The sequence below is a fragment of the Eleutherodactylus coqui genome, chromosome 2 (assembly GCF_035609145.1).
Source record: "Eleutherodactylus coqui strain aEleCoq1 chromosome 2, aEleCoq1.hap1, whole genome shotgun sequence".
NCBI classification, from domain to species: domain Eukaryota; kingdom Metazoa; phylum Chordata; class Amphibia; order Anura; family Eleutherodactylidae; genus Eleutherodactylus; species Eleutherodactylus coqui.
Window position 1 is genome coordinate 313,754,380 of NC_089838.1, and position 26,096 is coordinate 313,780,475.

Genomic DNA, 26,096 nt, shown 5'->3' on the forward strand with positions numbered 1-26,096 from the left:
TGGATGGCAGCATTCCTGCAAATCAATGTCCGACCCTTTATACAGGTCTTTAGAACGATTGGGAATTAAAAACCAGGCCAGAAGCCATACACAGACAGTTCTTTTGGGGTGTTTGCCCCTCATCAGTGTGCAGTAGTACCCTGGCTTAGCTAGAGAGAGGCCTGTGACATGTGTCGGAAGAGGTAACATCACACCTTAAGGAGAGCATCTAGAAGGTGAGTGAGGAGACTTATAAGGCCATGCAAGCTCCTCTGGGAGATATATGCAAATAAGGAAGATGGAACAAAACCTCTGCAGTTCCAGACTGGAAAAAAAATACAAGAGCCAGGGTAATACGTTCATTTTAAAGATAGAGCATCTGCTGAACCGAGAGAAATTCCCTTTGGTCGAAGTCTTTCCAAGTATTAGTAATCAGGCTTGGGTAATTGGCCTCAGAGACATCATCTACAGAGGCCGTGAGGAGAGCACCCAGATATTCTATGAGGTCTTTAGCCCAACGGAAAGAAAAAGAACTTCTTAGGTAAGTAACTAAAGTTTGGGGTAAAGAGATATGGAGAGCCTCAGACTTTTGGTAGTTACTTTAAAAATGGGACAAAAGGGCGTATTTACAAAGAAGATTAGGCAACGACATACGAAGAGTAAATCATCCGCGTATGCTGCTACCTTATGTGAAATTTCCCACCCAAAACCACTTTTATGTCCAAGTTAGAACGAATGTGACAGAGGAAAGGCTCCAGGCAGAGAATAAAGATAAGAGATGAGAACGGGCAACTTTGTCTTGTGCCATGACTGGGAACACTCACAATCCTTTACCCGCTCACTTATCTACTAAATAACCAATACTTACAACTTCTTGTTTCTGCCAATTGTGGGGTAGGCCACAGCTTTTATTTATTAACGAATATCAAAAAACTTTATTGAAAAACTTTATAGAAAAAACCGTCCATGCTGTCCGTATGCTAAAACTTTAAAGTCCATAAACAGTCCACTGAGGACGTTTGTAAGCCCCGTTCCTTCGGCTTGCAAACCCTCCTCTACTTCCTCACAGCATGGACAAAAAATCCGGGCCAAAAACAGCTGTGACAACTTCCAACGATAGTCCTTCATAACCATCCCACCTCTCCCCTATCCCTCCAGGGCGGGTGGGCGGGTGTCTCTTCTCCAGTCTTCTCCCGTCTCTTCCTGTCTCACGACTGAGCTCCTTCCGCTCCCCCCCACCCTTTCTCTTCCTGTCTAAACTCCACCCCCCTTTTGCTCGCTCTACTTAACCCCTGCTGTACCTGTTCCCAGTCATGTGCCGCATCCTTAGTTAGCTCGCGGCATTCAAGACTGGGAACACTCACAATCCTTTACCCGCTCACTTATCTACTAAATAACCAATACTTACAACTTCTTGTTTCTGCCAATTGTGGGGTAGGCCACAGCTTTTATTTATTAACGAATATCAAAAAACTTTATTGAAAAACTTTATAGAAAAAACCGTCCATGCTGTCCGTATGCTAAAACTTTAAAGTCCATAAACAGTCCACTGAGGACGTTTGTAAGCCCCGTTCCTTCGGCTTGCAAACCCTCCTCTACTTCCTCACAGCATGGACAAAAAATCCGGGCCACACGGGATGTGCCGCGTTACTACGGCTCATTCCGTCCCCACCCCACCAACCCGAGCTAAAGCTTTCTCGACCCCATCCTGCAAGCCGGATAGGAACGTATCCAACCCTACCTCATTGAGGTGAACACCGTCCCTCCTCAATGCCCCCTTTTCCTTCTCTTCCAGCTCCCAATGGCGCACCGCCACCCCTCCGATAGAGTGAACAAACTGCGACATCCGCATGTTGATCAGCCTCCTGGCTCTGTCCACCGCTTCCAGGCTCCTTGCTCCATTCCAGAGCCTCCTCGCGACAATGTCAGACCACACGATGATGCATCCATTAAAACATTCCCGAAAACGCAGTAAGTCCTGTTTCATGATGACCAGCAGGTCTCGTGTCTTTGCTTTCCCGAGATCATTCCCCCCGGCGTGAACCACCAACACCACTTTCCGGGGGGTACTTCTGGCTATGTCCACCACAAGCTTCCACATGTCGGGCCATCTTAGCCCCCGGACTCCGTGCCAGGTTACGGATGTTCCGGGTAGGCCTAGCTCCGATCCCAACGGGCGTACTGCTGCCCTCCTTTGTGCCCAGTGAATATAGGAATGCCCGACTATGTGTACCTTCCACGGTTCTGCTGCTGCAAATAAAAAACAAGAAAAAACAAAACAAGGGCAACCAACTTGGAGGACACTGCCTCACATTTAAAGAAAAACGAGGGGCCTTTTGACCCTAACTTAAATCTCGCACCGCCAGATCGGGTCGCACATAAGACTTATATGCCTGGGACTTCCATCTCCCAAGCCGTTTTACCCCGTCTTCGTTCATTCCACCCGCATCTGCCGACGTGGCCGCACCGATTCTGAAGGAGTGGGTTCCGAATTCCTTCGGATCGAGGCCCACAGACCTCAAAGCCGATTTTAACCCCGCCGTTACCTGAAACCTGGTGAGGGGGAGGCCGGATGCGTGAACCAAAAACTGCTCCCCCGCCGGCCTTGTTGCCATGTAACTGGCTACCGTATCTACTGGGCACCAAACGGCGCCTAGCCGCGAGATCGGCACCCACTCACCTCTACCGAAAACGTCGGTTTTTGATTTTTTAATCCTGACCCGTATCCCGTCGTCTACCGTTACCACATCGTCAAACATAAGACCTCCCGGCATAAACTTGCTCTTCGGGACTAACTCGCCGATCCTGAGCGCCGCAAAAAATGCCAGCAAGAACGCCGTCCTAAACAGTAAAACCTCGTACCCGTTGGAGCACGTGACCTCCAAAGTGTCCAATAACTTGCACAACAACCGGTAAGTAATCGGGCGGCGGGCATCCGAGCCGGCCTTTTCTTTCTTCCACCCGCGCACTATCTGGTGAAAAACGAACTCTTTTGTCACGTCTCTGAACCCGTGCAACTTTAGCAAAAAGGCGACGCCCGCAAGATGCTTTTTCGCCGCATCCACCGACGCCCGTCCCGCCCGTAGGGACGCTAACATATCCAGGGTAGCTGACCGGGCCCTCTCGCCCCCAGCTACCCTGCCATCCGTACAACACAACCATTTTTTCCACACCGCATTATAGTTTTTCCAGGTTCCCACTGTCACGGATGACTCGACAAGCTTCAGCAGCTCTGTTCTGCCAGATCCCACAAGAAAAGCGGGCAGCGTACTCCCAACGCATCCGCCTGAGGGTGCCGCTCTCTGAACCGCTCCATCTGCGAACGAGAGAGCGCGTCAGCTGCCACATTTTTATATCCCGGCACATGCTTTGACCGTAAATATATATTACGCTGTAAACATCTCAAGACCACATGTCTCACGAGTGCCAACACCGGTGGGGAAGATGAAGACTGCCGATTAATAATGTGCACCACCGCAGCATTATCAGACCAAAAACACACTTTGTGATCTTGTAACTCCTCACCCCATAGTTCCACAGCCACCACCAACGGGAAAAACTCCAATAAAGTAATGTTTTGATTCCACCGCTTAGTTATCCAGGATACTGGCCATGGTTCCCTGCACCAGTGGTTCCGGAAAATAACCCCAAATCCGGTAGACCCTGCAGCGTCCGCGGACAGGCTAAGACCTGTACCCGACCACTCTTCCTTAGGGCACACCACGTGCCCGTTGAACGCTTCCAAGAAGATTTTCCATGTGTGTAAATCCCCTCGAATCCCGGGCGTGACTCTAATAAAATGATGCGGCTCCTTTACACCCACCGTCGCTAGCGACAGCCTCCGTGAAAAAACGCGACCCATGGGTATCACTTTGCACGCAAAGTTCAATAAACCCAAGAGGACCTGTATTTGGCGCAGCGTAACTTTTTTACACCGTACGACATCGTTAACCGTCTGCCGTAGGCGGGCAATTTTTTCGATCGGTAATCTAAAAACCATTTCCTCGGTGTCGATCTCGATTCCTAGGAACGTTAACCTTGTCACCGGGCCCATGGTCTTTTCCTCAGACAACGGGACCCCCGCCTCCTGCATCAATGACCGAAATGTGCGTAACAAAAACTCGCAGGTGCCCGATGCCTCCGTACCGACAAACAGAAAATCGTCAAGGTAGTGCGTCACCGATGTGATGCCCGTTTCGAACCTGAGCATCCATTCCAGGAATGAACTGAAAAGCTCGAAGTAATAGCACGAAATCGAGCAGCCCATCGGCAGACACATATCATAAAAGAACTGATTATCTACCTTGCAACCCAACAAGTGGAAACACTCAGGGTGAATTGGAAGTAGCCGAAAAGCCGACTCAATGTCGGCTTTCGCTAACTGTGCCCGCTTACCCGCTGCTCTGACCAAAGCGACCGCCTGATCAAATGACGCATAAACCACCGATGCTTGTTCCTTTGTAATGCCATCATTTACCGACTCCCCTTTTGGGAAGGATAGATGATGGATCAATCGGAACTTGCCCGCCTCTTTCTTAGGGACTAGCCCCAACGGTGAGACCCGCAAGTTCGCGAACGGTGGTTCGTCGAAGGGGCCCGCCATGCGGCCCGCCGACACCTCTTTGTTGACCTTTTCTCTTACCAATACTATATTATCCAGGGCCGACTTTAAATTTGCGCACAAGGTGGAAGAAGGTTGAAATGAAAAGGGGATTAAAAAACCGTCGGTAAAACCTTGCCTAAGGATTCTTGCTTCCTCCCTCCTGTGGTATCTGTCGAGCCACTGGAAGAGGTACTTGCTTTTCACCGGGGTTCGGTGCTCCACTGGCACCGCCCCCGGTGACTGGCAGTCTCTGTTTTTTGAAGCAGCGCACCGCGGAGTGTTGTCCTCCGCAGACCGAACATTCGTGCCTAAACTTGCACGTCGCGAAAAACCGACAGTGGCCCTCATTATAGAGCCAGCATGACCCGTTTTGCCGCGGAGAGGCCGCAGGGGGCTGTTGCCCGCCCCCCGCGGCCCCCCCTTGAAAGGTAGGTTTTTGCGGGCGTTGGGCTAAAATGAGTTGCAACCATACATCGGTCGCTTTTGTCGCCCAACTCACGGCCGTACCCGACACGCGCCGACGAAAGTCCTCGTCGTAGCGCCACCACGCGGTGCCTCCGTGCAACTTATATGCACTGAAAATGGTGTTAAGATAGACCAACATCTCGGGACCTTTCTTAGGGTACTGTTGGCATGTAACGTACGCCAAAACCGTAAACGCTTGAACCCAATTACAGAAAGTCTTAGCGACCTTCGATTTTTTATCCACACGATCCGACACCCTCTCTTTATCCACCGTCACATGGTCCGGAGACAACAGAGACCAAATGTCCACATAAACACCTTTCCGGATCTTATCGAGAAGATCATCCGACACACCGACCCCCAAGGGGGCAACCCCGCAGAACAACGAGTCTGCGTATCTCAACCCTTCCATCGGGTCCACTTCACCTCCGGCTGTTAAGCCACCCTCCTGCCCCACGGGTGGGCCCGCGCCCCCCGGGGATCCACAGGACACCGATAAAACCTCTTTTTTATCCATTTTACTCAAAACCGATTTTAATACTAAAACCAAATCGTTTTTCTCCGCCACCTTGGCGGGATCCATTACATTTTTCCAAGCATTTAAACATTCTGACTCACCGGCACGACCGTCCTCCGGCATCGCCAAGGGCGAGGTCCCTGCCGTCCTTCTCCCAGGGCTCCTGCCTCTGCTGCTCGATGGCTGCCGCGAACTCACATGCGGAGCGTCGTTTGTCGCATATCCTCCCGCTATCATAAGGTGGCCCCGCTCTGGCCGTCCCGGGGGTGTATCCCGCCTCCTGTGGCGTATGTTGTGCCTGTTTGTTGAAGGTGTTGGCGGAGGTTCCGCATGGCGGTAAGTATCCTGGTGGTGCCGCACACCTGGACTCCTGGATCCGTCGCCCAGAGACTCTCCGCTCGGCCTCCTTATGCTCTCGCTTGCTTGCGCTCCTACTCTCGCAAGCTCATTCTCACGCCTTTGCTGATACCTTGCCCTCCTAGCTCTCTCGCGTTGCCTACGCTTGGCACCCAAACCTTGCCTGTTGCCGCTTGCGCGACTGGCGTAGCCCTGTGAGGAATCCCCCCCACCTGACGATGTTGCCACCACGAAACGTGGGTTGACATAACAAAGTCTCTGTGAGCTAGGGGGCGCTATCGCTTGCTGCTGTGGAAGGTGATATCTGTGAGCCGCGCGACCGCTATGCTCACGGGTCTGGGTGCTGACTATGTACCCGGTGCCAGCGGGAGGGATGTAATTTACATACCGGCTATGTCGTTGCTCATGTATAGGGTGACTCGCATAAGACCCGGCCGATGGACCCTCCGGGACAAGGGAAACAAATGGGATCCCCGCTTCTCCTATAATCTCCCCACTTTCCCTAACTCCTTGAGCGCTCCCTGCCCTGGTGGCTGCACTGCCGGTAGAGCTGGTGGCCGGGCTGTATCCCCTATCCCTCCCCCCCCCAGGGTTATACTTCCCGGGTAATGGATTTAAGTGCCTGGCCACCTGGCCCTCTGAGGACGCTCCTCCCCCCCTCCTCCCCGGTACCTGGCGCTGCTGCCTTGCTCTGCCGCCATCTTGCCTGCCTTCCCGCCATGCGTCTGCACGTGGCACGTGCCTCCCTTGCTGCTCCATGCTGCCGGTGTCTCCTGCTGCCGTGCGCCCGACTGCGCGCTGGCTCCTGGACCCGGAGCCCCTGCTTGATGCTGCCGGTGCCCCTCTGCTGTTTTGCGGACTGCCGCCCGGCTGTTCCCGCTGCTCCTCCGCGGTCGCTCCAACCGCCGCGCGATTCGAATTTCGCGCCTCCGCCCTCGTGGCGCGTCCCGCGCCCTGCAACATCTCTCCGCTGCGGCCGCTCCTGCGGCCGACCCTCTTGGCGGCGGGGCTCGGACTGAGCCTCGCAGGGGGGTTCCGTCTTCTCTTCGGGCGGCCTCGCCCGGCATCCCCCAGCTGTTCCGCTCCCTCGGCAGCCGCCGGTAACGCTGCTGCCGGCCCGACTGGCCTTCCGGACTCCGACCCCGATCTGCAGCTTGCGAGGATCTCCTCCAGCCATTCCGCGCCGTCCGTCTGGATCGCCTCCCGAATCTGGGCTCGCAGCTCCTCCATCATCCGATCTTGGGACTTCTGGATCGCCGGACGCGGTTGCCTTCTCCTCTTCCACGCCGCTTGCAGGTATTTCTTCGCCGCTTCTCCTCTTCTGCTGGATACTCCTTCCCTTTTCCGCACTTCTTCTCCTCTCTTCTGGAAACGCTTTTCGCCCTTTGCAATCTTCTTTCTGCTGCTGTCTCTTCTCCAGTCTTCTCCCGTCTCTTCCTGTCTCACGACTGAGCTCCTTCCGCTCCCCCCCACCCTTTCTCTTCCTGTCTAAACTCCACCCCCCTTTTGCTCGCTCTACTTAACCCCTGCTGTACCTGTTCCCAGTCATGTGCCGCATCCTTAGTTAGCTCGCGGCATTCAATAATGAGGTCTATCGGAGCTGAGAGATGCCCATTAACTTTCGTAGTGGCAGAAGGTGAGGAGTGCGGGCTCCTGATCCGCTCGGTCACAGTTGTCCCAAGGCTGACACATTGGATTGTTTTGAATAAAAAGTCCACATTGACTATCAAAAGCGTTGTCGGCATCAGTGGACAGCAGGCACATGGGTAGGGCTGAACCGCTAGTGAAGGGAATGAGGTAGTACTGTCTTGCGCTTCTCTCGGGGGCATAAAGCCCACCTGATCACTATGAATGAGGTGTTGGAGGAGGGGGACCAGCTGATTTGCCAGGATTTTAGAAAAGAGATGGAGATCCAAGTTTAAAAGAAATCGGGGCGGTAACTCAGGCAAAAAGATTGGTCCTCCCCCTCTCAGAAGATGTGCAATGTGAGCCAGCCTAGTTACAACAAGGGTCTCATTCCAGACGCCTGAAGATACGAACACATGGCCTCTCGCTATGCTGTTCTGTCGGATTCAGAGTCGGGGATAGATTATAAAGGGAGTGGTAATATTCCCGGAATCTGATGTGCAAGATGAAGCGGATGACCCGATTTATAGGAGATACGTTGGATATACGTGCGAGCCTGCGTTTTCCCGAGCACAGTCTCTGGGCTTCCTTGTATTCATAAAAGTGTCCGCAAAATTTGGAAAGTGCTGTATTGGCGTACATGCCCTCTGCACGGCATGAGTTCGGCTCTGACAATGGCATCCAGGGTGGATTTAAAGGCCAATTCCAGTGACTGAATGCGGTGCAACAGGCTCACCAGATGAACTCGACTCTCCTTTCCAAGACAGGAGACTACTCCAATACAAAGTCCTCGGATTAAGTATTTGTGGACCTCCCAGATGGATAGCAGATCCGCGCCTGGCACAACATCGAAGGTGAAATATTCCTGAACTTCTCAAGAACTTCCGTCTTAACCTGGATGTCTTGCAGAAGGGAGTCAATAAGGCGCCATTGGGTTGCTTTGAGTTTACTACCACACAACACTAAATAGTTGGACCTCAGGTTACCTTGGTGAAGTTGTTGAAGCCTTCTCTGCAGAACTGCTTGTAGTAGTCAAAATTCTGCTGGGTGGTGGCCACGCTGAGGTACGTGAGGAAGCGGTCCGGACATTTCTCCACACAGATCTGTCAGGGAGCAAACAGACAATCAGTACCGAGGTGATGGGAGCAACTGCCATAGCCGGTCTGACCTGCCACCAAAAGGACGTTATGTAGAAGGAGATCGGTGCAATAATGCTACCTACAGGTGGATCCCCAATAGGTCTGCTGCGAGCCCATCAGTACTATCTGCAATAAATACATTTTAATCTGGAGAATATAATATATATATACACACAGGGGACCAGACATGACTACACAGTGCACCCACAGTACATGTCCTAATATATAGAGGACCATACATGGCTACACAGTGCACCCTTAGTACTTGTCCTAATATATAGGGGACCCAGACATGGCTACACAGGGCACCCTTAGTACTTGTCCTAATATATAGAGGACCATACATGACTACACAGTGCACCCTTAGTACTTGTCCTAATATATAGGGACCCAGACATGGCTACACAGCGCACCCTTAGTACTTGTCCTAATATATAGGGGACCCAGACATGGCTACACAGTGCCCCCTTAGTACTTGTCCTAATATATAGGGGACCCAGACATGGCTACACAGTGCACCCTTAGTACTTGTCCTAATATATAGGGGACCCAGACATGGCTACACAGTGTACCCTTAGTACTTGTCCTACTATATAGGTGACCCAGACATGGCTACACAGGGCACCCTTAGTACTTGACCTAATATATAGGGCACCCAGACATGACTACACAGGGCACCCTTAGTACTTGTCCTAATATAAAGGGGACAAGACATGGCTACACAGGGCGCCCTTAGTACTTGTCCTATTATATAGGAGACCCAGACATGGCTACACAATGGCCCTTAGTACTTGTCCTAATATATAGAAGGCCCGGACATGGCTACACAGTGCACCCTTAGTACTTGTCCTAATATATAGGGGACCCAGACATGACTACGCAGTGCACCCTTAGTACTTGTCCTAATATATAGCAGACCCAGACATGACTACACAGTTCACCCTTAGTACTTGTCCTAATATATAGGGTACCCAGACATGGCTACACTGTACAACCTTAGTACTTGTCCTAATATATAGGGACCCAGACATGACTACACAGTGCACCCTTAGTACTTGTCCTAATATATAGGGGACCCAGACATGACTACACAGTGTACCCTTAGGACTTGTTCTAATATATAGGGACCCAGACATGACCACACAGTGCACCCTTAGTACTTGTCCTAATATATAGGGGACCCAGACATGACTACACAGTGTACCCTTAGTACTTGTCCTAATATATAGGGCACCCAGACATGACTACACAGGGCACCCTTAGTACTTGTCCTTATATATAGGGGACCCAGACATGACCACACAGTGCACCCTTAGTACTTGTCCTAATATATAGGGCACCCAGACATGACTACACAGGGCACCCTTAGTACTTGTCCTATTATATAGGGGACCAGACATGGCTACACAGTGCACCCTTAGTTCTTGTCCTAATATATAGGGGACCAGACATGACTACACAGTGCACCCTTAGTTCTTGTCCTAATACATAGGGGCCCAGACATGGCTACACAGTGCACCCTTAGTACTTGTCCTAATATATAGGGGACCAGACATGGCTTAACAGGGCGCCCTTAGTACTTGTCCTAATATATAGGGGACCCAGACATGACTACACAGTGCACCCTTAGTACTTGTCCTAATATATATGGACCAGACATGGCTTAACAGGGCGCCCTTAGTACTTGTCCTAGTATATAGGAGACCCAGACATGGCTACACTGTGCACCCTTAGTACTTGTCCTAATATATAGCAGACCCAGACATGACTACACAGTGCACCCATAGTACTTGTCCTAATATATAGGGGACCAGACATGGCTGCACAGTGCACCCTTACTACTTGTCCTAATATATAGGGACCCAGACATGGCTACACAGTGCACCCTTAGTACTTGTCCTAATATATAGGGACCAGACATGGCTACACAGTGCACCCTTAGTACTTGTCCTAATATATAGGAGACCCAGACATGGCTACACAGTGCACCCTTAGTACTTGTCCTCATATATAGGAGACCCAGACATGGCTACACAGTGCACCCTTAGTACTTGTCCTCATATATGGGAGACCCAGACATGGCTACACAGTGCACCCTTAGTACTTGTCCTAATATATAGGGACCCAGACATGGCTACACGGGGCACCCTTAGTACTTGTCCTCATATATAGGAGACCCAGACATGGCTACACAGTGCACCCTTAGTACTTGTCCTAATATATAAGGGACCCAGACATGGCTACACAGTGCACCCTTACTACTTGTCCTAATATATAGGGACCCAGACATGGCTACACAGGGCACCCTTACTACTTGTCCTAATATATAGGGGACCCAGACATGGCTACACAGTGCACCCTTACTACTTGTCCTAATATATAGGGACCCAGACATGACTACACAGTGCACCCTTAGTACTTGTCCTCATATATAGGAGACCCAGACATGGCTACACAGTGCACCCTTAGTACTTGTCCTCATATATAGGAGACCCAGACATGGCTACACAGGGCACCCTTAGTACTTGTCCTAATATATAGGGGACCCAGACATGACTACACAGGGCACCCTTAGTAATTGTCCTCATATATAGGAGACCCAGACATGACTACACAGTGCACCCTTAGTACTTGTCCTAATATATAGAGGACCAGACATGGCTACACAGTGCACCCTTAGTACTTGTCCTAATATATAGGGGACCCAGACATGGCTACACAGGGCACCCTTAGTACTTGTCCTAATATATAGGGCACCCAGACATGGCAACACAGGGCACCCTTAGTACTTGTCCTAATATATATGGACCAGACATGGCTACACAGGGCACCCTTAGTACTTGTCCTAATATATAGGGGACCAGACATGGCTACACAGTGCACCCTTACTACTTGTCCTAATATATAGGGGACCAGACATGGGTACACAGTGCACCCTTAGTACTTGTCCTAATATATAGGGACCCAGACATGGCTACACAGTGCACCCTTAGTACTTGTCCTAATATATAGGGGACCAGACATGGCTACACAGTGCACCCTTAGTACTTGTCCTAATATATAGGGACCCAGACATGACTACACAGTGCACCCTTAGTACTTGTCCTAATATATAGGGACCTAGACATGACTACACAGTGTACCCTTAGTACTTGTCCTAATATATAGGGACCCAGACATGACTACACAGGGCACCCTTAGTACTTGTCCTAATATATAGGGCACCCAGACATGGCTACACAGTGCACCCTTACTACTTGTCCTAATATATAGGGGACCAGACATGGCTACACAGTGCACCCTTAGTACTTGTCCTAATATATAGGGACCCAGACATGGCTACACAGTGCACCCTTAGTACTTGTCCTAATATAAAGGGGACCAGACATGACTACACAGGGCGCCCTTAGTACTTGTCCTCATATATAGGAGACCCAGACATGACTACACAGGGCACCCTTAGTACTTGTCCTAATATATAGGGGACCCAGACATGGCTACACAGTGCACCCTTACTACTTGTCCTAATATATAGGGACCCAGACATGACTACACAGTGCACCCTTAGTACTTGTCCTAATATATAGAGGACCCAGACATGGCTACACAGTGCACCCTTAGTACTTGTCCTAATATATAGGGGACCCAGACATGGCTACACAGTGCACCCTTAGTACTTGTCCTAATATATAGGGGACCCAGACATGACTACACAGTGTACCCTTAGTACTTGTCCTAATATATAGGGGACCCAGACATGACTACACAGGGCACCCTTAGTACTTGTCCTAATATATAGGGCACCCAGACATGGCAACACAGGGCACCCTTAGTACTTGTCCTAATATATAGGGACCCAGACATGACTACACAGTGCACCCTTACTACTTGTCCTAATATATAGGGACCCAGACATGGCTACACAGTGCACCCTTAGTACTTGTCCTAATATATAGGGGACCAGACATGGCTACACAGTGCACCCTTAGTACTTGTCCTAATATATAGGGGACCAGACATGACTACACAGTGTACCCTTAGTACTTGTCCTAATATAAAGGGGACCAGACATGGCTACACAGGGCGCCCTTAGTACTTGTCCTAATATATAGGGACCTAGACATGACTACACAGTGTACCCTTAGTACTTGTCCTAATATATAGGGACCCAGACATGGCTACACAGTGCACCCTTAGTACTTGTCCTAATATATAGGAGACCAGACATGGCTACACAGTGCACCCTTAGTACTTGTCCTAATATATAGAGGGGACCCAGACATGGCTACACAGTGCACCCTTAGTACTTGTCCTAATATATAGGGGACCCAGACATGACTACACAGGGCACCCTTAGTACTTGTCCTAATATATAGGGGACCCAGACATGACTACACAGGGCACCCTTAGTACTTGTCCTAATATATAGGGGACCCAGACATGACTACACAGCGCACCCTTAGTACTTGTCCTAATATATAGAGGGGACCCAGACATGATTACACAGTGCACCCTTAGTACTTGTCCTAATATATAGAGGGGACCCAGACATGGCTACACAGTGCACCCTTACTACTTGTCCTAATATAAAGGGGACCCAGACATGACTACACAGGGCGCCCTTAGTACTTGTCCTAATATATAGGAGACCCAGACATGGCTACACAGAGCACCCTTAGTACTTGTCCTAATATATAGGGACCCAGAAATGGCTACACAGTACACCCTTAGTACTTGTCCTAATATATAGGGGACCCAGACATGGCTACATAGGGCACCCTTAGTACTTGTCCTAATATATAGGGGACCCAGACATGACTACACAGTGCACCCTTAGTACTTGTCCTAATATATAGGGACCCAGACATGGCTACACAGTGCACCCTTAGTACTTGTCCTAATATATAGGGACCCAGACATGACTACACAGTGCACCCTTAGTACTTGTCCTAATATATAGAGGGGACCCAGACATGGCTACACAGTGCACCCTTAGTACTTGTCCTAATATATAGGGGACCCAGACATGGCTACACAGTGCACCCTTAGTACTTGTCCTAATATATAGGGACCCAGACATGACTACACAGTGCACCCTTAGTACTTGTCCTAATATATAGGGACCTAGACATGACTACACAGTGCACCCTTAGTACTTGTCCTAATATATAGGGGACCCAGACATGACTACACAGGGCACCCTTAGTACTTGTCCTAATATATAGGGGACCCAGACATGACTACACAGTGCACCCTTAGTACTTGTCCTAATACATAGGGGACCCAGACATGGCTGCATATTGTGGACCTCCAAGCTAGACAATTGCCAGACTCTATCTGCCTTCTAAAGCGGATTAACAATGTTTATGATAATACAGCTTGTGTTGATTACAGAAATCTTCTGAGGTCCTTCAAAGAAAACAAATCTATCTAGGAGACAAGCGGGAGGGGAGAAGCGTGGGATACAGCTGCAGATTCTTTGCTCCTAATGCTCCCTAATAATTGATGCTCCCAATCAGACAAGGAGGCTATACCCTCCATGGGGGTAAATACTGAGGTCTCACTCACCTGGGTGGTTGGACACTGGAATTCCAGCAGGACGAGGGGACTGGCGCATTTCATGATGTTAAAGTAGAATAAGAACGGCTTCTTCCTGTAAAGGTAATGAATAGTTACACTTAGATTAGACCAATATAGGAAACACAGGAATGTAGCAAGACCCCCATGTCAGGACCCCCTTGTAGTAGGGGAAGTGAGAACCTAGTGGCTGTTCCATTGTGAGGCTCAAGAGCGGATTCCTCATCGCCCTTTATGGATTAGGGGCAGAAAAACAGAACAAAAAACGACAACCAACAGTCACGATGTTATGAAGAAAACAACCAAACTCCAACCTAAAGGGAATCGGTCATCTACTCTGTCAGTGAAGCTTATGGACTGATAGCGGTTGACCAGCTGAGTCCGGGGTTGTAAGGGTTATTTATACTTACCTCCCTCGTCATTCCCCAGGTTTGAATACTGAAAGCCGACGCTCAATGCAATGAGCAAACGCAGGGAAGTAGTCCATCCATTATAAAACTAGAATGGGTGGACTACTTAACACGTTGCTCAATGCATTCAGTGGCAGCTTTCAGCGCTGACCCCAAGGGAACGCTGGGGGAGATAAGTGTAACACATCCCCGGACTCAGCGGGTCACCTACTTTAAACCCATAGGACTAAGTAGGTGACAGAGTCCCTTTAATTCTGCGTGGTGGACGGGGATCGACAACTGCTCAGAGCACATTCCTGTCTGAAGCGGTGGTTGTCACACAACCATTAAAAGTGGTTGTCCATGAAAGAAAGCCGGATGTGGTTCCTCTATTCCCCGGTGACCAGCTGTTCTCATTGGAGAGGCGGCACATAGCTATACATTCCCCATGCATATGTCCGCTTTCAGAGGGGCTCTTGAGCTGGGGACATCTTCTCCATAACATCCATACGTCCTTGTAGGTCATATGGCCAGGCGCTGCCTTTATGACACTTCAGTTTCTACATGGGTTCTTAAAGGAGCAGACACATTTATGATCCCACCAGTTCTTACTCATTGGGGGTCCCAGCTTGTCCACAGAACTGGCCCTTGCTGTCTGTTGGGTAGATGACTTTCCGTGGATCTCCATATGTCCAGGCTGCGGAAACAATATAGAAAATGAGAACTGGCACACGCTAGCAGACGGCAATACTCCTCACACCCCTAGTAGGTTTGTCAATATATGCCAGTGGAACGTTGTCCTGACTGCAGCCCCCTCACCGCTCACAGGATCACTGCTTTCTGTCAGTAAATGGAACTACTGTGAACACCCGTATAAACCTTATTAGGGTTCGTGACGATCCTCTGGTAGCTGGTCATGGCGATCTGGGCCGGGATAGAAAAGTAATATGAAAACAGACGTCACCAATCGGTGCAGACTTAACCTGTGATCGCTAGGGAGTAACCGCACTGTAATCACTATCACTGTGTAGAATTGGTATACTGGCTCGTAAAAGTTCAAGAAGCCGTATCTACCCCAAAATGGTAGAAAATAAAAAAAAAAAAGATGGATTTGAAAATGTTAAGTATTCTATAGCGCAAAAGTAGTAAGACTAAAAAACAAAACCCCTCCTATACGTATTTGGCATCACCATAACATATGTGCGATTAGAATTACCGTTTTGTTTTAACCCTTATTACCTGGGTCTGCCAGAACTTAACCTGACAGCAGACTCTGATAAGCGAAACTTTACAAGAACTAGTTGAGTCCCCCCGGCTTGCAAGTTCTCAGTCTCTGGATGTAGGCAGGAAAGTTCTCATACATTGACAGCAATCAGAGGTCATGAAACACAAAGTACATTAGGAAGCTGCAGAATTCTTCATTATACAGGGTCGGCCACGGAGAAGTAGGACGGCACCAGACTTCTGAAACTGTCTAAAAGGCAATCTGTCTGTTGCCACTACCAACCAATCACAGGACAGCTTTCATTTCTTATCCTGCTGAGGTAAAATGTAAGCTGCGCTGTGATTGGTTACTATAGGCATCAGAAATCTTTAGCCAACTTTCATAAGCATACCGGACTACTTCTCCATGGCCGATCCCGTATAATGAATCTGAATGTAGCATTTATGGCGGATACTCACCGACAATCCCCACAGCCACGTAGGCAATAATGGCGAGCACTATGAGTATACAGCACAGGATGTCCGTGCAGCTCCTACAATACAGAGAGAAGGCGACATCACATACACAATAGAAAACCCCTTTGAGTGTTAATTCCAATAACCATAATGATTCTTCAAGCACACGAGAGAAATCCAATTGCGGTTTCCGCTCGCCGTTCCTGCACAGACGGCTTCCATAGAAGTCAATGGAAGCCATCCGACCCGCAGCCCGTGCGCAATTTATATTGCGGACAGGCTGTGGATTCTGCGGGAAGAGCAGGAGAAAAAAAACTCTGTACTGCGCATGTGTGCCGGTTGGCATGTCTGCTCGCATCCGCAGTACGAAAGAAAGAAGGCACGGACAGGTACGCAGGGTCGCCGGCGGATTCCTTGCAGGATTCCCCATGCGGTTACCGCGCGTTTCGCGAACATGAGATCTAAAGGGAAATCCCCGATATACACAGTGCAATGCTGAATAAAAGGTCGTCACATCAGAAACCGCTATTTTATCTTCTCCATCCACAGCGTCGGCGTCTACATAGAAGAGCTGCTTTGGGTGTGAACGGAGAAGAACTGGTTACATTTTCCCTTCTTCACGCATTCGGTGGAAGGATTTACTAGTTAGAACACATTATATGACGGCACATGAGTCACCCCGTTATCACAGCGCTCCACGCAGCGCCCCCGCCCTGCACACACCCAGCTGGGCATGTGATTATGTAACAGCACGGGCATCATGACCGACGACTGCAGCCACAGGGCCAATCACGTCACCGACCGTCCCCTTAGTTGTCCCGAGTCGTCCTCTTCTGTTACGGTTCCGCTTTTAATTTAGCCCTGTTGCTAGGAGAGCTGAGTGACGGCTGCCATTGCTGTCCTGTAGGGGTGGTTACCCGCTTCTGTAGGGCCCTCATGCAATGGACAACATGAGCGCCAATCTCTGTGGAATCTGCAAAATTGTTTATTACCCAACTTTCCTAGTGTCCTCAATGACAAATCTGCCTAGTATAGTGGAGAAGTCAGGTGGTGGCAGGAGTCTGGAAAAGCTGGGTGATATACATTGAATGGCCCCTTTATTAGACCCCGACCCTCTTATTATTGGTGCTTCCCTGTAGAATTCTCCCCGGAGTGCAGCATAAAATCACGTGACAAGTCTTCCGTGGATCCGTGTCGGTGTGAATCCACATTAGATGGGAAATTCCAGCAATCTGAGTGATTCCAACGAGGCCGGTCATCGCTGCTTGACTAGCCGGGGCCGGGATGTCACTGCCAACAATGTGGAGTTTTCTAGTGCGGCGGTGCGGAGAGTATACAGAGAATGGTGCGATCGAGGAAGGACATCATTTGGACAGAAAACTCATCACCAAAAAGGGGTCAGAGGAGGATGTCAGGAATCATTCTAATGAAACAGGCGCTGCACAGTCAAGAGCAACGGAATACAACACTATTGCTCAGGTAATGTGCCTGGATGTAAAACTCATCGTTCCCCAGCACAGATGGGCAATAACCAAGGACGGACAGTGCCAGCGCCATTGTGTCTAAGAGAAAGGCGAGACTCCAGGGGTGAAAGAGCGCAAAAATTGTATCGCCTGCTCAGATGAATCCACATTTCTGTTGCACCGTGCTGATAGGAGGTCAGAATAGGGGTGCAAGCAGCATGAATCAATGACCCCTTTCTGACAGCTGGTCAGCACCTCCATCCAATCTGCAGCAACTATTAGTAGCTTCCTGTCCGCAGGGGCCGATATCCCTGCAGAACAATTTCATTCCCCGGTGGAATCTACACTACAGAGAATTGCTGCGATTCTGGAGGCCAAAAGGAAGGTCCAATGCACTACTAGAGGGGGTCTCTAATAAAGTGGCCATTCAGTGTATATAATGGGAACCATATGAAGAGAGTAAACAAAGACAGTCTTCAGGGATCCCTCCGAGGGCTGCGGCTTCATATGGAAGTATGAAAAATATTGACGAGGCACTTTATGGCAGACAACCGCAACAAATGGACGGCCGCACTAGGAAACTCATTATGGATTTTCTCATCACGAGCCTGGAGGGAGAATAGGATTTCTTCTGCATTAGCGCTGGCGGGAAGCGGCCATTACCTGTTATGTATCGGCCCCTTGAAACTCGGATCATATTTCCTTGGTTCTCCTAAAAGAAAAAAAAAAAAAAAAAGTTATTAAAAACTAAAAACAACAACCAACCAGCAGTGGAAAGAAGAGCGCCCCCTGCTGCTAGCTTTTTAAACATGCCATCATGGTTGGGGAAACGCAGCTTGCATTCCAGTTGCCCAGGACTATGAGAATTGGTGAGAACATAGAAGGACAGCTGGGCGACGGCCACATTTAAAGGGATCACACTGTTATAATATATCGGACATGTATGAGGTTTCCACGTTAGGCTGTGGAGCCCTTTAATAGCATTTGGCAAGCGAGCACACCCCTCCCCGCCGCTACATATGTGCTGTGTGATCGCTGGCCGCGTACGCCAGACCAAGAATTTTTCCTTTTCTGCAACTGAGGACATTTAGCCAAAATTAGAGAGTGAAAAGTTAATCTGGGAGGGGGAACGTCAGGAATAACCCGGGATCTGGCAGCCGGAAGATTCTACATGGCACAGAGGCATGCGAGCACTCATGTACTACACATATACAGAGTACCTCCTCCCCCGCGTGCGGGGCTCTTCAAATCCCACCCATAATACAGCAGCACCTCGTTAGTGATCAGATATAAGCAGAGGGAATGGAAATTGTATCCAAGGCCAACATGACGACATGAAACTGTATCCTGTAGATCTCAAAGGGATTTAAAGAGGAAAAAAAAAAAAGTCTTAAAGGGCAAGTCCACCAAGACCGAACTGCACCAAGTATTACATGCAATAGCAGTATAAGGTGGAACAGAATAGATCACCTCCATAATATCGCTCGGCCAGTCTGCAGCCATAACCGGGCCCCTGACTTGCAGCCTTACTAAGGCCGAGTTCACACAACCGTTTTCATTTCCGTCTTGCTGATCCGTTGTGGGAACAACAAGACGTAAAGAAGAGGTTTCAGAAGGTCTTCCGTTTCAATCCGCTACTATATCATCAGTCGCTTTGTTTTTTACATTGGAACAAAGGCTCAGATACGTGGTAGTGCCTCTTCAATGAATGTGGCTCAGTGGTTAGCACAGTAGCCTTGCAGTGCTGGCGTCCTAGGTTCAAATCTCATCAAAAACAACATCAACTCCATACAGCTGTTGCTCTTCTTCAGACTTGAACCTAGAACTCCAGCACTGCAAGGCAGCAGTGCTAACAACTGAGCCACCATGATTGCTATACTCATTCTTCTCCATAGAAGAAAGGCAACAAAAGAAGAACAGGAAGTCTAAACAGATATTGTCCTCCAATCAGATTTGAACCTTGGACCCCAGCACTGCAAGGCAACAGTGTGAATGACTGAGCCACCATCCGACTACTCCTTGTAGTACTGGAGTTCTCAGTTCATGTCCAACTACGGACAATATCTATATTGAGGTTGTAGGCTCTCATTGTGTTTATTCTTTTTCTTCTCCTCTCCCCCGAAGAAAAGAGAAGCAGCAAGCATGGTGGCTCACTTGTTAGCACTGTTGCCTTGCAGCGCTGAAGTCTTCGGTTCAAATTTGACCAAGGATAATGTTTGTATTTTTTGTTTTCTGTGCGTCAATTCTTCTTGCTCTTTTCCACTTCTGGGAGATGAAAGAAGCATGGTGGCTCAGTGGTTAGCAGTGTTGCCTTGCAGTGCTGGGATCATAGCTTCAAAACCATGGGTGATATGTATATGGTTTTTTTTTCTAAGTTGATGTTGTCTTTGATGAATTTGAACCAAGGACGCCAGCACTGCCAGGCAGCAATGCTAACCACTGAGCCACGTTCATTGAAGAATCACCACCACCATTTTAAATGCTGAAAAAAATATGCAGATGTAAGCGGACAGCATGTAAAAACGGAACAAATGCTTTTCACTTCCGATGTCCTTTTTTTTTTTTTTTTTTTTTAAACTGGATCCATCAAAAAAAAAAACAAAAAAAAAACAAAAAACAGGGTAGTGTGAATGAGGCTCAAGAGTCCTTCTCCTAGTGGAGTTGCAGCCCATTTGCAGCTAGCTCCCCCTAGTGGAGGCTGCCAGCAGCCATTGCAAAAGGCTCCTGGAACCCTCTGACTATACTATATGCTGTTCTGCACACGTTTGCTTCTTGTAGGTTCTACCAAGTATATAGGGTCATAAAGAAGGTACAGATAGTCTGGCAGCTATAACAGGTCGAGCACCATCTATATATAAACCCCGTGGCGTACAGGACTAGACGACACTATAATCATGTTCTACTACTGTCCTTGTGGGATATACAAGACTGTAATTACAGAGAGGTGAAGCGAACCATCCTGCTGGCAGACTGAGCGGTCCACAGACGCTGCGGAAACACCCTGTTTATACCCGCCACAGCCCGGGCACATTCACTGCCAGTCCGGACAATGGATTCATGCAAAACACAATTCCCCTGGTAATGACTAATAGAAGACAGAGCCTGAGGAACTGAAGAAGACGTCTCGACACCGACTAGAGAGGAAGAACACAGTACTATAGCGGTTCTATCCTCGTCCATGAAGGGGCAGTACTACAGCGGTTCTATCCTCGTCCATGAAGGGGCAGTACTACAGCGGTTCTATCCTCGTCCATGAAGGGGCAGTACTACAGCGGTTCTATCCTCGTCCATGAAGGGGCAGTACTACAGCGGTTCTATCCTCGTCCATGAAGGGGCAGTACTACAGCGGTTCTATCCTCGTCCATGAAGGGGCAGTACTACAGCGGTTCTATCCTCGTACCTACGTGCAGTTAATACATGCACAGAAGAAAGTCCATAAGTCCATCCAATTATAAGTAGTACACTATAAAGCTATTGGGCCTCAGTATAATCTAACACTGCCCCCACCCACCATGTGCCATCTATGTGGTAGACGGAGTTTTGGGTCCCTTGTAGCTCCTTCTACATGAAGCGTTGGACAGTTCGCTTGTTCAGACTGTTTATACAGGCAGATAAAACCTTCACAAATCGTTAACATTCTCTGAACGACTAATCATTCGCTGTTTACACGCAATGTTGTGTAGAGCTGACAACAGGGCCTGGCGGGAGGGGGATTCCACCATGCTGCTGGGAAGGACTATGGTCATTGGTTATAGAGAGGTCCATCCTCAACACCAATAAGACATTCTGGACTATGTGGCATCACCTACCCTGTGGCAATACTTTGGTACAGCACCGTGTCTCCACCAACATGACCAAGCACCATGTCATACGGCACACAGCATTGAGACTTGGCTTGAGAAGAACGTCTGCCAACTTCATCGGTCAGCCCATCCATATTTAGCATCTCTGGGATAACTAGAACGCCGTATGTGTGTAGTCCCAAAACCCCCAGCATCCCCTGCATCACTATCTGAAGCTCCTCTAGGAACGGAGGCAAATCCCTCCACACATCTATGAGAATTTGGTGGAAAGCGGCCGAGGAGGGTTACTGCAGTCATTGAGGCCAAAGGCGACCAACACCGGACTGAGAAATGTAACGAAAATCAAGTTTCATCACCTTCCATGTGTCCCAATACTTGTGCCGTAGTGTACATTCCCATCCCCTTATCCAAGGGGACTGATGGAGCCAATGTTGTCTGTCACTCAACTGTCCAAGAGGAACGGAAGGAGCCAACACTGCCGGCCTTACATGGATCTGTAGTCAGGAAACGTTGGGTGACAACATACAAGAAGACAAGGACTCTCATAGAGCAAATGTGGCACCAGTCATGTCAAAATCACCATCTGCCATCTTCACATAACCGTTCAACTCAGCCAGACAACCCGGTGTCTACATACGGAGATAAGTGGTAACAGAGCAGCATCTTGTGACGCTTACAAAACATTCACAGGGCCAAATTATTAGGTCCCAATTTCGCCCAGAGAAATCCAGACCGTACTTCATCAACGACCTGCGAGAAACAAATCCAGCAAGCAAGCCGAGACACAAAGCCATTAGAAAACAAATATTTACGGAGGCGTTGCAGCGCCGAGGATTATACAGAAAGTAGCTGGAAGACTCCGGTATTATACCCGGCGGCATCCGTCACCACCTTGAGGAGGACTGAATGAGGCAGCCATATCTTTGGAGTATTGGGTTTCTACAGGAGATCCAAAGATAAACCTTGAAATCCCATCACAAATAAAGGGATTCTCCCGATCTAGGCAAGAAAGGATAGAAGAACTCAACGCAGCTACTTTTAGCAACCCCCTCCTTCAGGGTAAGTCTCAACTTTGGGGCTTCCAGACTCTAATCAAGAGCAAAAGGAAATTCTTCTCTTCTTGAAGGGGCTATGGGGAATGTCACCGAACAATGCAAGTTATTCGTTGTGAGTCATGATGGAAAATGCTAACTTTGGGCTCGGCCTGAGGCCAAGAACTGGAAAGAATTAAGTCTTGTGTCCAAGTCCTAAAGTCAGAACTAGATTACAATTTTAGTTGCCTTCATCTCAGAAAGGCATAATGGATATTGCTGGAGTGACCAGCCAACTTGTATGCATGTAGTGTAGCTCTGAACTTAAAGGGGTTGTCCTACGACTTAACATTGCTTCACAACCTCTCTGTCCTTCCTGGTTGGTGCTGACCAGGACATGTGACTGCTGCAGCCAATACATGTGTTCCGAATGGAGAGCGAGTCGCCTCCAGACTCTCTGGATTATCTTGCCAAGACCAAAAGGATCGGGCATGTTGAAATTCAACTGTCCAAACCGTCTCTCCCTCAACATCTGCCACTGAGAAAGAGTAGGCCAAGTGTTGGCATCCTTATGCCATCTCACCAATAGTAACCTTCGTCACATGGGTTCAACATGGGTAAAGATTTACAGAGAAGTGTTCTACATCCTTTAATTACATTTCAATTTTATTAGTAATAAAATTATATAAAAAGCACAAACGGCACCCTATAATATCTGGATGAGTAAGCGGAGTAACCGCCCAGAAAAGGGCGTCCGAACACACAACCTGGTCAGTCAATTTAGACAAAAACTGTACCTGGTATGTAGTTCACCCAAGCGCCGTAGATGTTTCAGACCGTGGATCGGCGGTGGTCCCAAGCGGCAGACCCCAGGGTATCTGATATTGATGACCTATCCTGAGAACTGATCATCAATAATCTAGTCCCGGAAACTCTTAGGATTGCTCAGCCCCATAGAGGCTGCATTTGTCAGCAGCACATCCCAGTTGACACGAGTAGACGTACCGCTGACAAGCAAGCGCTTCCACAACCACATAAACCGACAATTGGAGCATTCCTTGTTTGCCAGCCGATCGATCGGTCTGTATAAAAAAAGGACATTCCGGTAATGGGGCTTTTTTTTCTTCCAGTTTTTACCCATTCACCAAATGGAAGGAACCTAATAGATCGGTGGGTGTACTGGTGGTCGGACCCCCAGCTATCCCAAGAATGGGCACCAATGTCCCCCCTATATCACAGTGGAGGATCCCTTCTCACATTTCTGTAGTGTAGTGGGTCGCTGGTCACACGTGTGGAAGCAGCTCTATTCTTCTCAATGGCGTAGACAGATGGCCGAGCGCTGTGCTTGGCGATCTCTAGCTGCCCCATTGACATGAATGGGGTTGTGCAGCACATGTGCCCTGCCTTTGTATTCATCTCAATGGGGCTGTCAAAGATGGCCAAAAAGGAGGGGGATGGGTCCACCATTCTTGGGATAGGTGGGGATCCCAGCGGTTGGACATCCAGCAATCTACCCATTTTCACCCATACAATGCATGGGTGAAAACTGAAAAACAGATGCCCCATCACTGGCATAGCCCTTTAAGTGCATGAGGTCAAGTCATATTGTAACCAGCTCCAAGTTCTCCTAGTGACTCAGTGACATTTTTTGGAGTCTGAATCATTGCACTCAAGTCATGCGAGAATCAGAAGAAGACCTACCCCAGAAGTGCCACCTACTGACTTCAGAGAAACAGAAGTTTTGATTTCCCTTCAAGGACTGTATTGCATATCAATATATTTTGGGTTTAAAGGGGGTTTCCAGTGTGGAAGTATTGATGACCCGTCCTCACACGCTCGCTCCTACACTTTAGTGACTATTCTGATGGTTATTGTGCCATGTAAGGCCATCCTTAGGCTTCCCGGAAAGGGTGAGAATCCAAGGGGGGCACACAGCCATGCCATCAACAGGAACCTCCCCCTCTCACATCCTTGTGCATACGGGCAAATGCGGCATCAGGCTGAGTTTTCAGTGCATCTGTAAAGTTGGAATGTTCACCAAGAGAATGTTGGGGGGGGGGGGGGGGGGGGTCATTAAACGTGAAATTTTCACAAAAAAACAAAAGCCACAATTACAAGCATTTGCAATAGGAATCATTAAATTGCGCCAAGCTCATGTACATGCGAGTGTGATACGGTTGTTTTTTTCCTTTTTTAAAGATCCCATAGGAAACAAGTGGCCATTGCTTCCGTGGGAACATCCGAAAATAGAACATACTGCGATTATTTGTTCCTCGCACCATTGCTGCGACCGGGGAAGAGGGAGGAAATAAATAGCTCATGTGAATAAACCCATTCAAAAGAATGGCTTTCACATTCACATGAGATTCTCGCCCGTGTTTATATGCCAATCAGGAGCTTCCCCCATCCCCCAAGTAAATGTTGGGTTCCCTCTGGTCTTTAAAGTATCCGCCAAAACCCCCCCCCCCCCCCCCCGGAATCGCTCATGGACGCGTTCCACACCGTATTCGTTCTCTGCACAGGAGTCTTCCATAAAACATCTGGAAACACTTAGTAATGGCAGAGCCGCGAGCTTTCAACCTCCTCTCTCATCAGATGCCAACAAACAGGCGCTGGACGCGGCGCTCGCTATCACACCGCCAATCTGATTTTCCGTTAGTTTCTGTGTAATCTGCTAATGTCAGGAACCAGAAATGTTCCATTAACATCTGCTCTAGAAAAAAAAAAGAAAACACTCATTAGAGGGGTTCCACATCTAGTAACCAGACTGAAGGGCAGCTACAAAGTGCTCATTGATTTCAGTCATCACCATGTAATGCTTCATTTTACCTGTGGGGGCACTGCAGGAAAATGAAACAGTAGCTGTCAGGCTCTCTTGCAGATCACAGCCGATCGCTGGGAATCTCAGCAATGGGACAACTTGTGATCTGCTTACTTTTAGTGGACCCCACTTTCAAAAAGGGCTGCCTCCCCCCCTCCCGCCCAAAAAAGGGAGTACAACCCACCCAAGTAAAAAATCTACACATTTCTATTTTTCTTTGCCCCCAGATACCAGGATGATCTGAGTTGAGCGTAATCGTCTTATGAGGACAATGGTCTGACTTGTACAGGTTATCCAGGATAATCTTCAGACTTTAGGGTTATGGGATAGCAGTAGGATGTGGATTACCGATGGATAATCTACCTATAAGTGTCACCAGACATTCTTCGCGCGCTCCTACTTGCAATCAATGTTGCAATTTTAAAAGCCCAATATCGGTCAGAGATCTCCTTGTATAAGATGCAGAAAATCACCCATATTTTTCCTTTTGCACTGATGTCCATGACTAATCACATACTACAAGGTCTCACAGGATGAGACACTCTAAAAGGGACTGCCCAGTTGTAACCCATCAGCATAGGTCATCAATAGTAGATTGTTGGGGGTTCCTGGCAATCATCTGGCCGCTGGGCCTGTGTACTGAATT

The 26,096-nt window shown here is 48.7% G+C and overlaps 2 protein-coding genes across 3 annotated transcripts in view; both read right to left on the reverse strand.

Annotated features, from left to right (window-relative positions):
* Nucleotides 1–26,096, reverse strand: part of SLC44A2 (solute carrier family 44 member 2 (CTL2 blood group)) — a 64,004-nt gene that overhangs the window by 18,429 nt on the left and 19,479 nt on the right. For both annotated transcript variants that reach the window (XM_066593588.1, XM_066593589.1), the window contains exons 2-6: nucleotides 18,459–18,507; nucleotides 16,336–16,409; nucleotides 15,265–15,349; nucleotides 14,255–14,339; nucleotides 8,534–8,650 (exon numbers count right to left, since the gene is read on the reverse strand). In XM_066593588.1, coding sequence (XP_066449685.1) covers nucleotides 8,534–8,650; nucleotides 14,255–14,339; nucleotides 15,265–15,349; nucleotides 16,336–16,409; nucleotides 18,459–18,507 — 410 coding nt within the window. The remainder of the gene's footprint in view (nucleotides 1–8,533; nucleotides 8,651–14,254; nucleotides 14,340–15,264; nucleotides 15,350–16,335; nucleotides 16,410–18,458; nucleotides 18,508–26,096) is intronic.
* Nucleotides 851–6,472, reverse strand: LOC136612871 (uncharacterized). The gene is made up of 2 exons (XM_066593591.1): nucleotides 5,666–6,472; nucleotides 851–3,295 (listed from the first exon to the last, which is right to left on the reverse strand). The coding sequence occupies exons 1-2, from the start codon at nucleotides 5,799–5,801 to the stop codon at nucleotides 2,322–2,324; spliced, it is 1,110 nt and encodes a 369-aa protein (XP_066449688.1). The 5' UTR covers nucleotides 5,802–6,472; the 3' UTR covers nucleotides 851–2,321.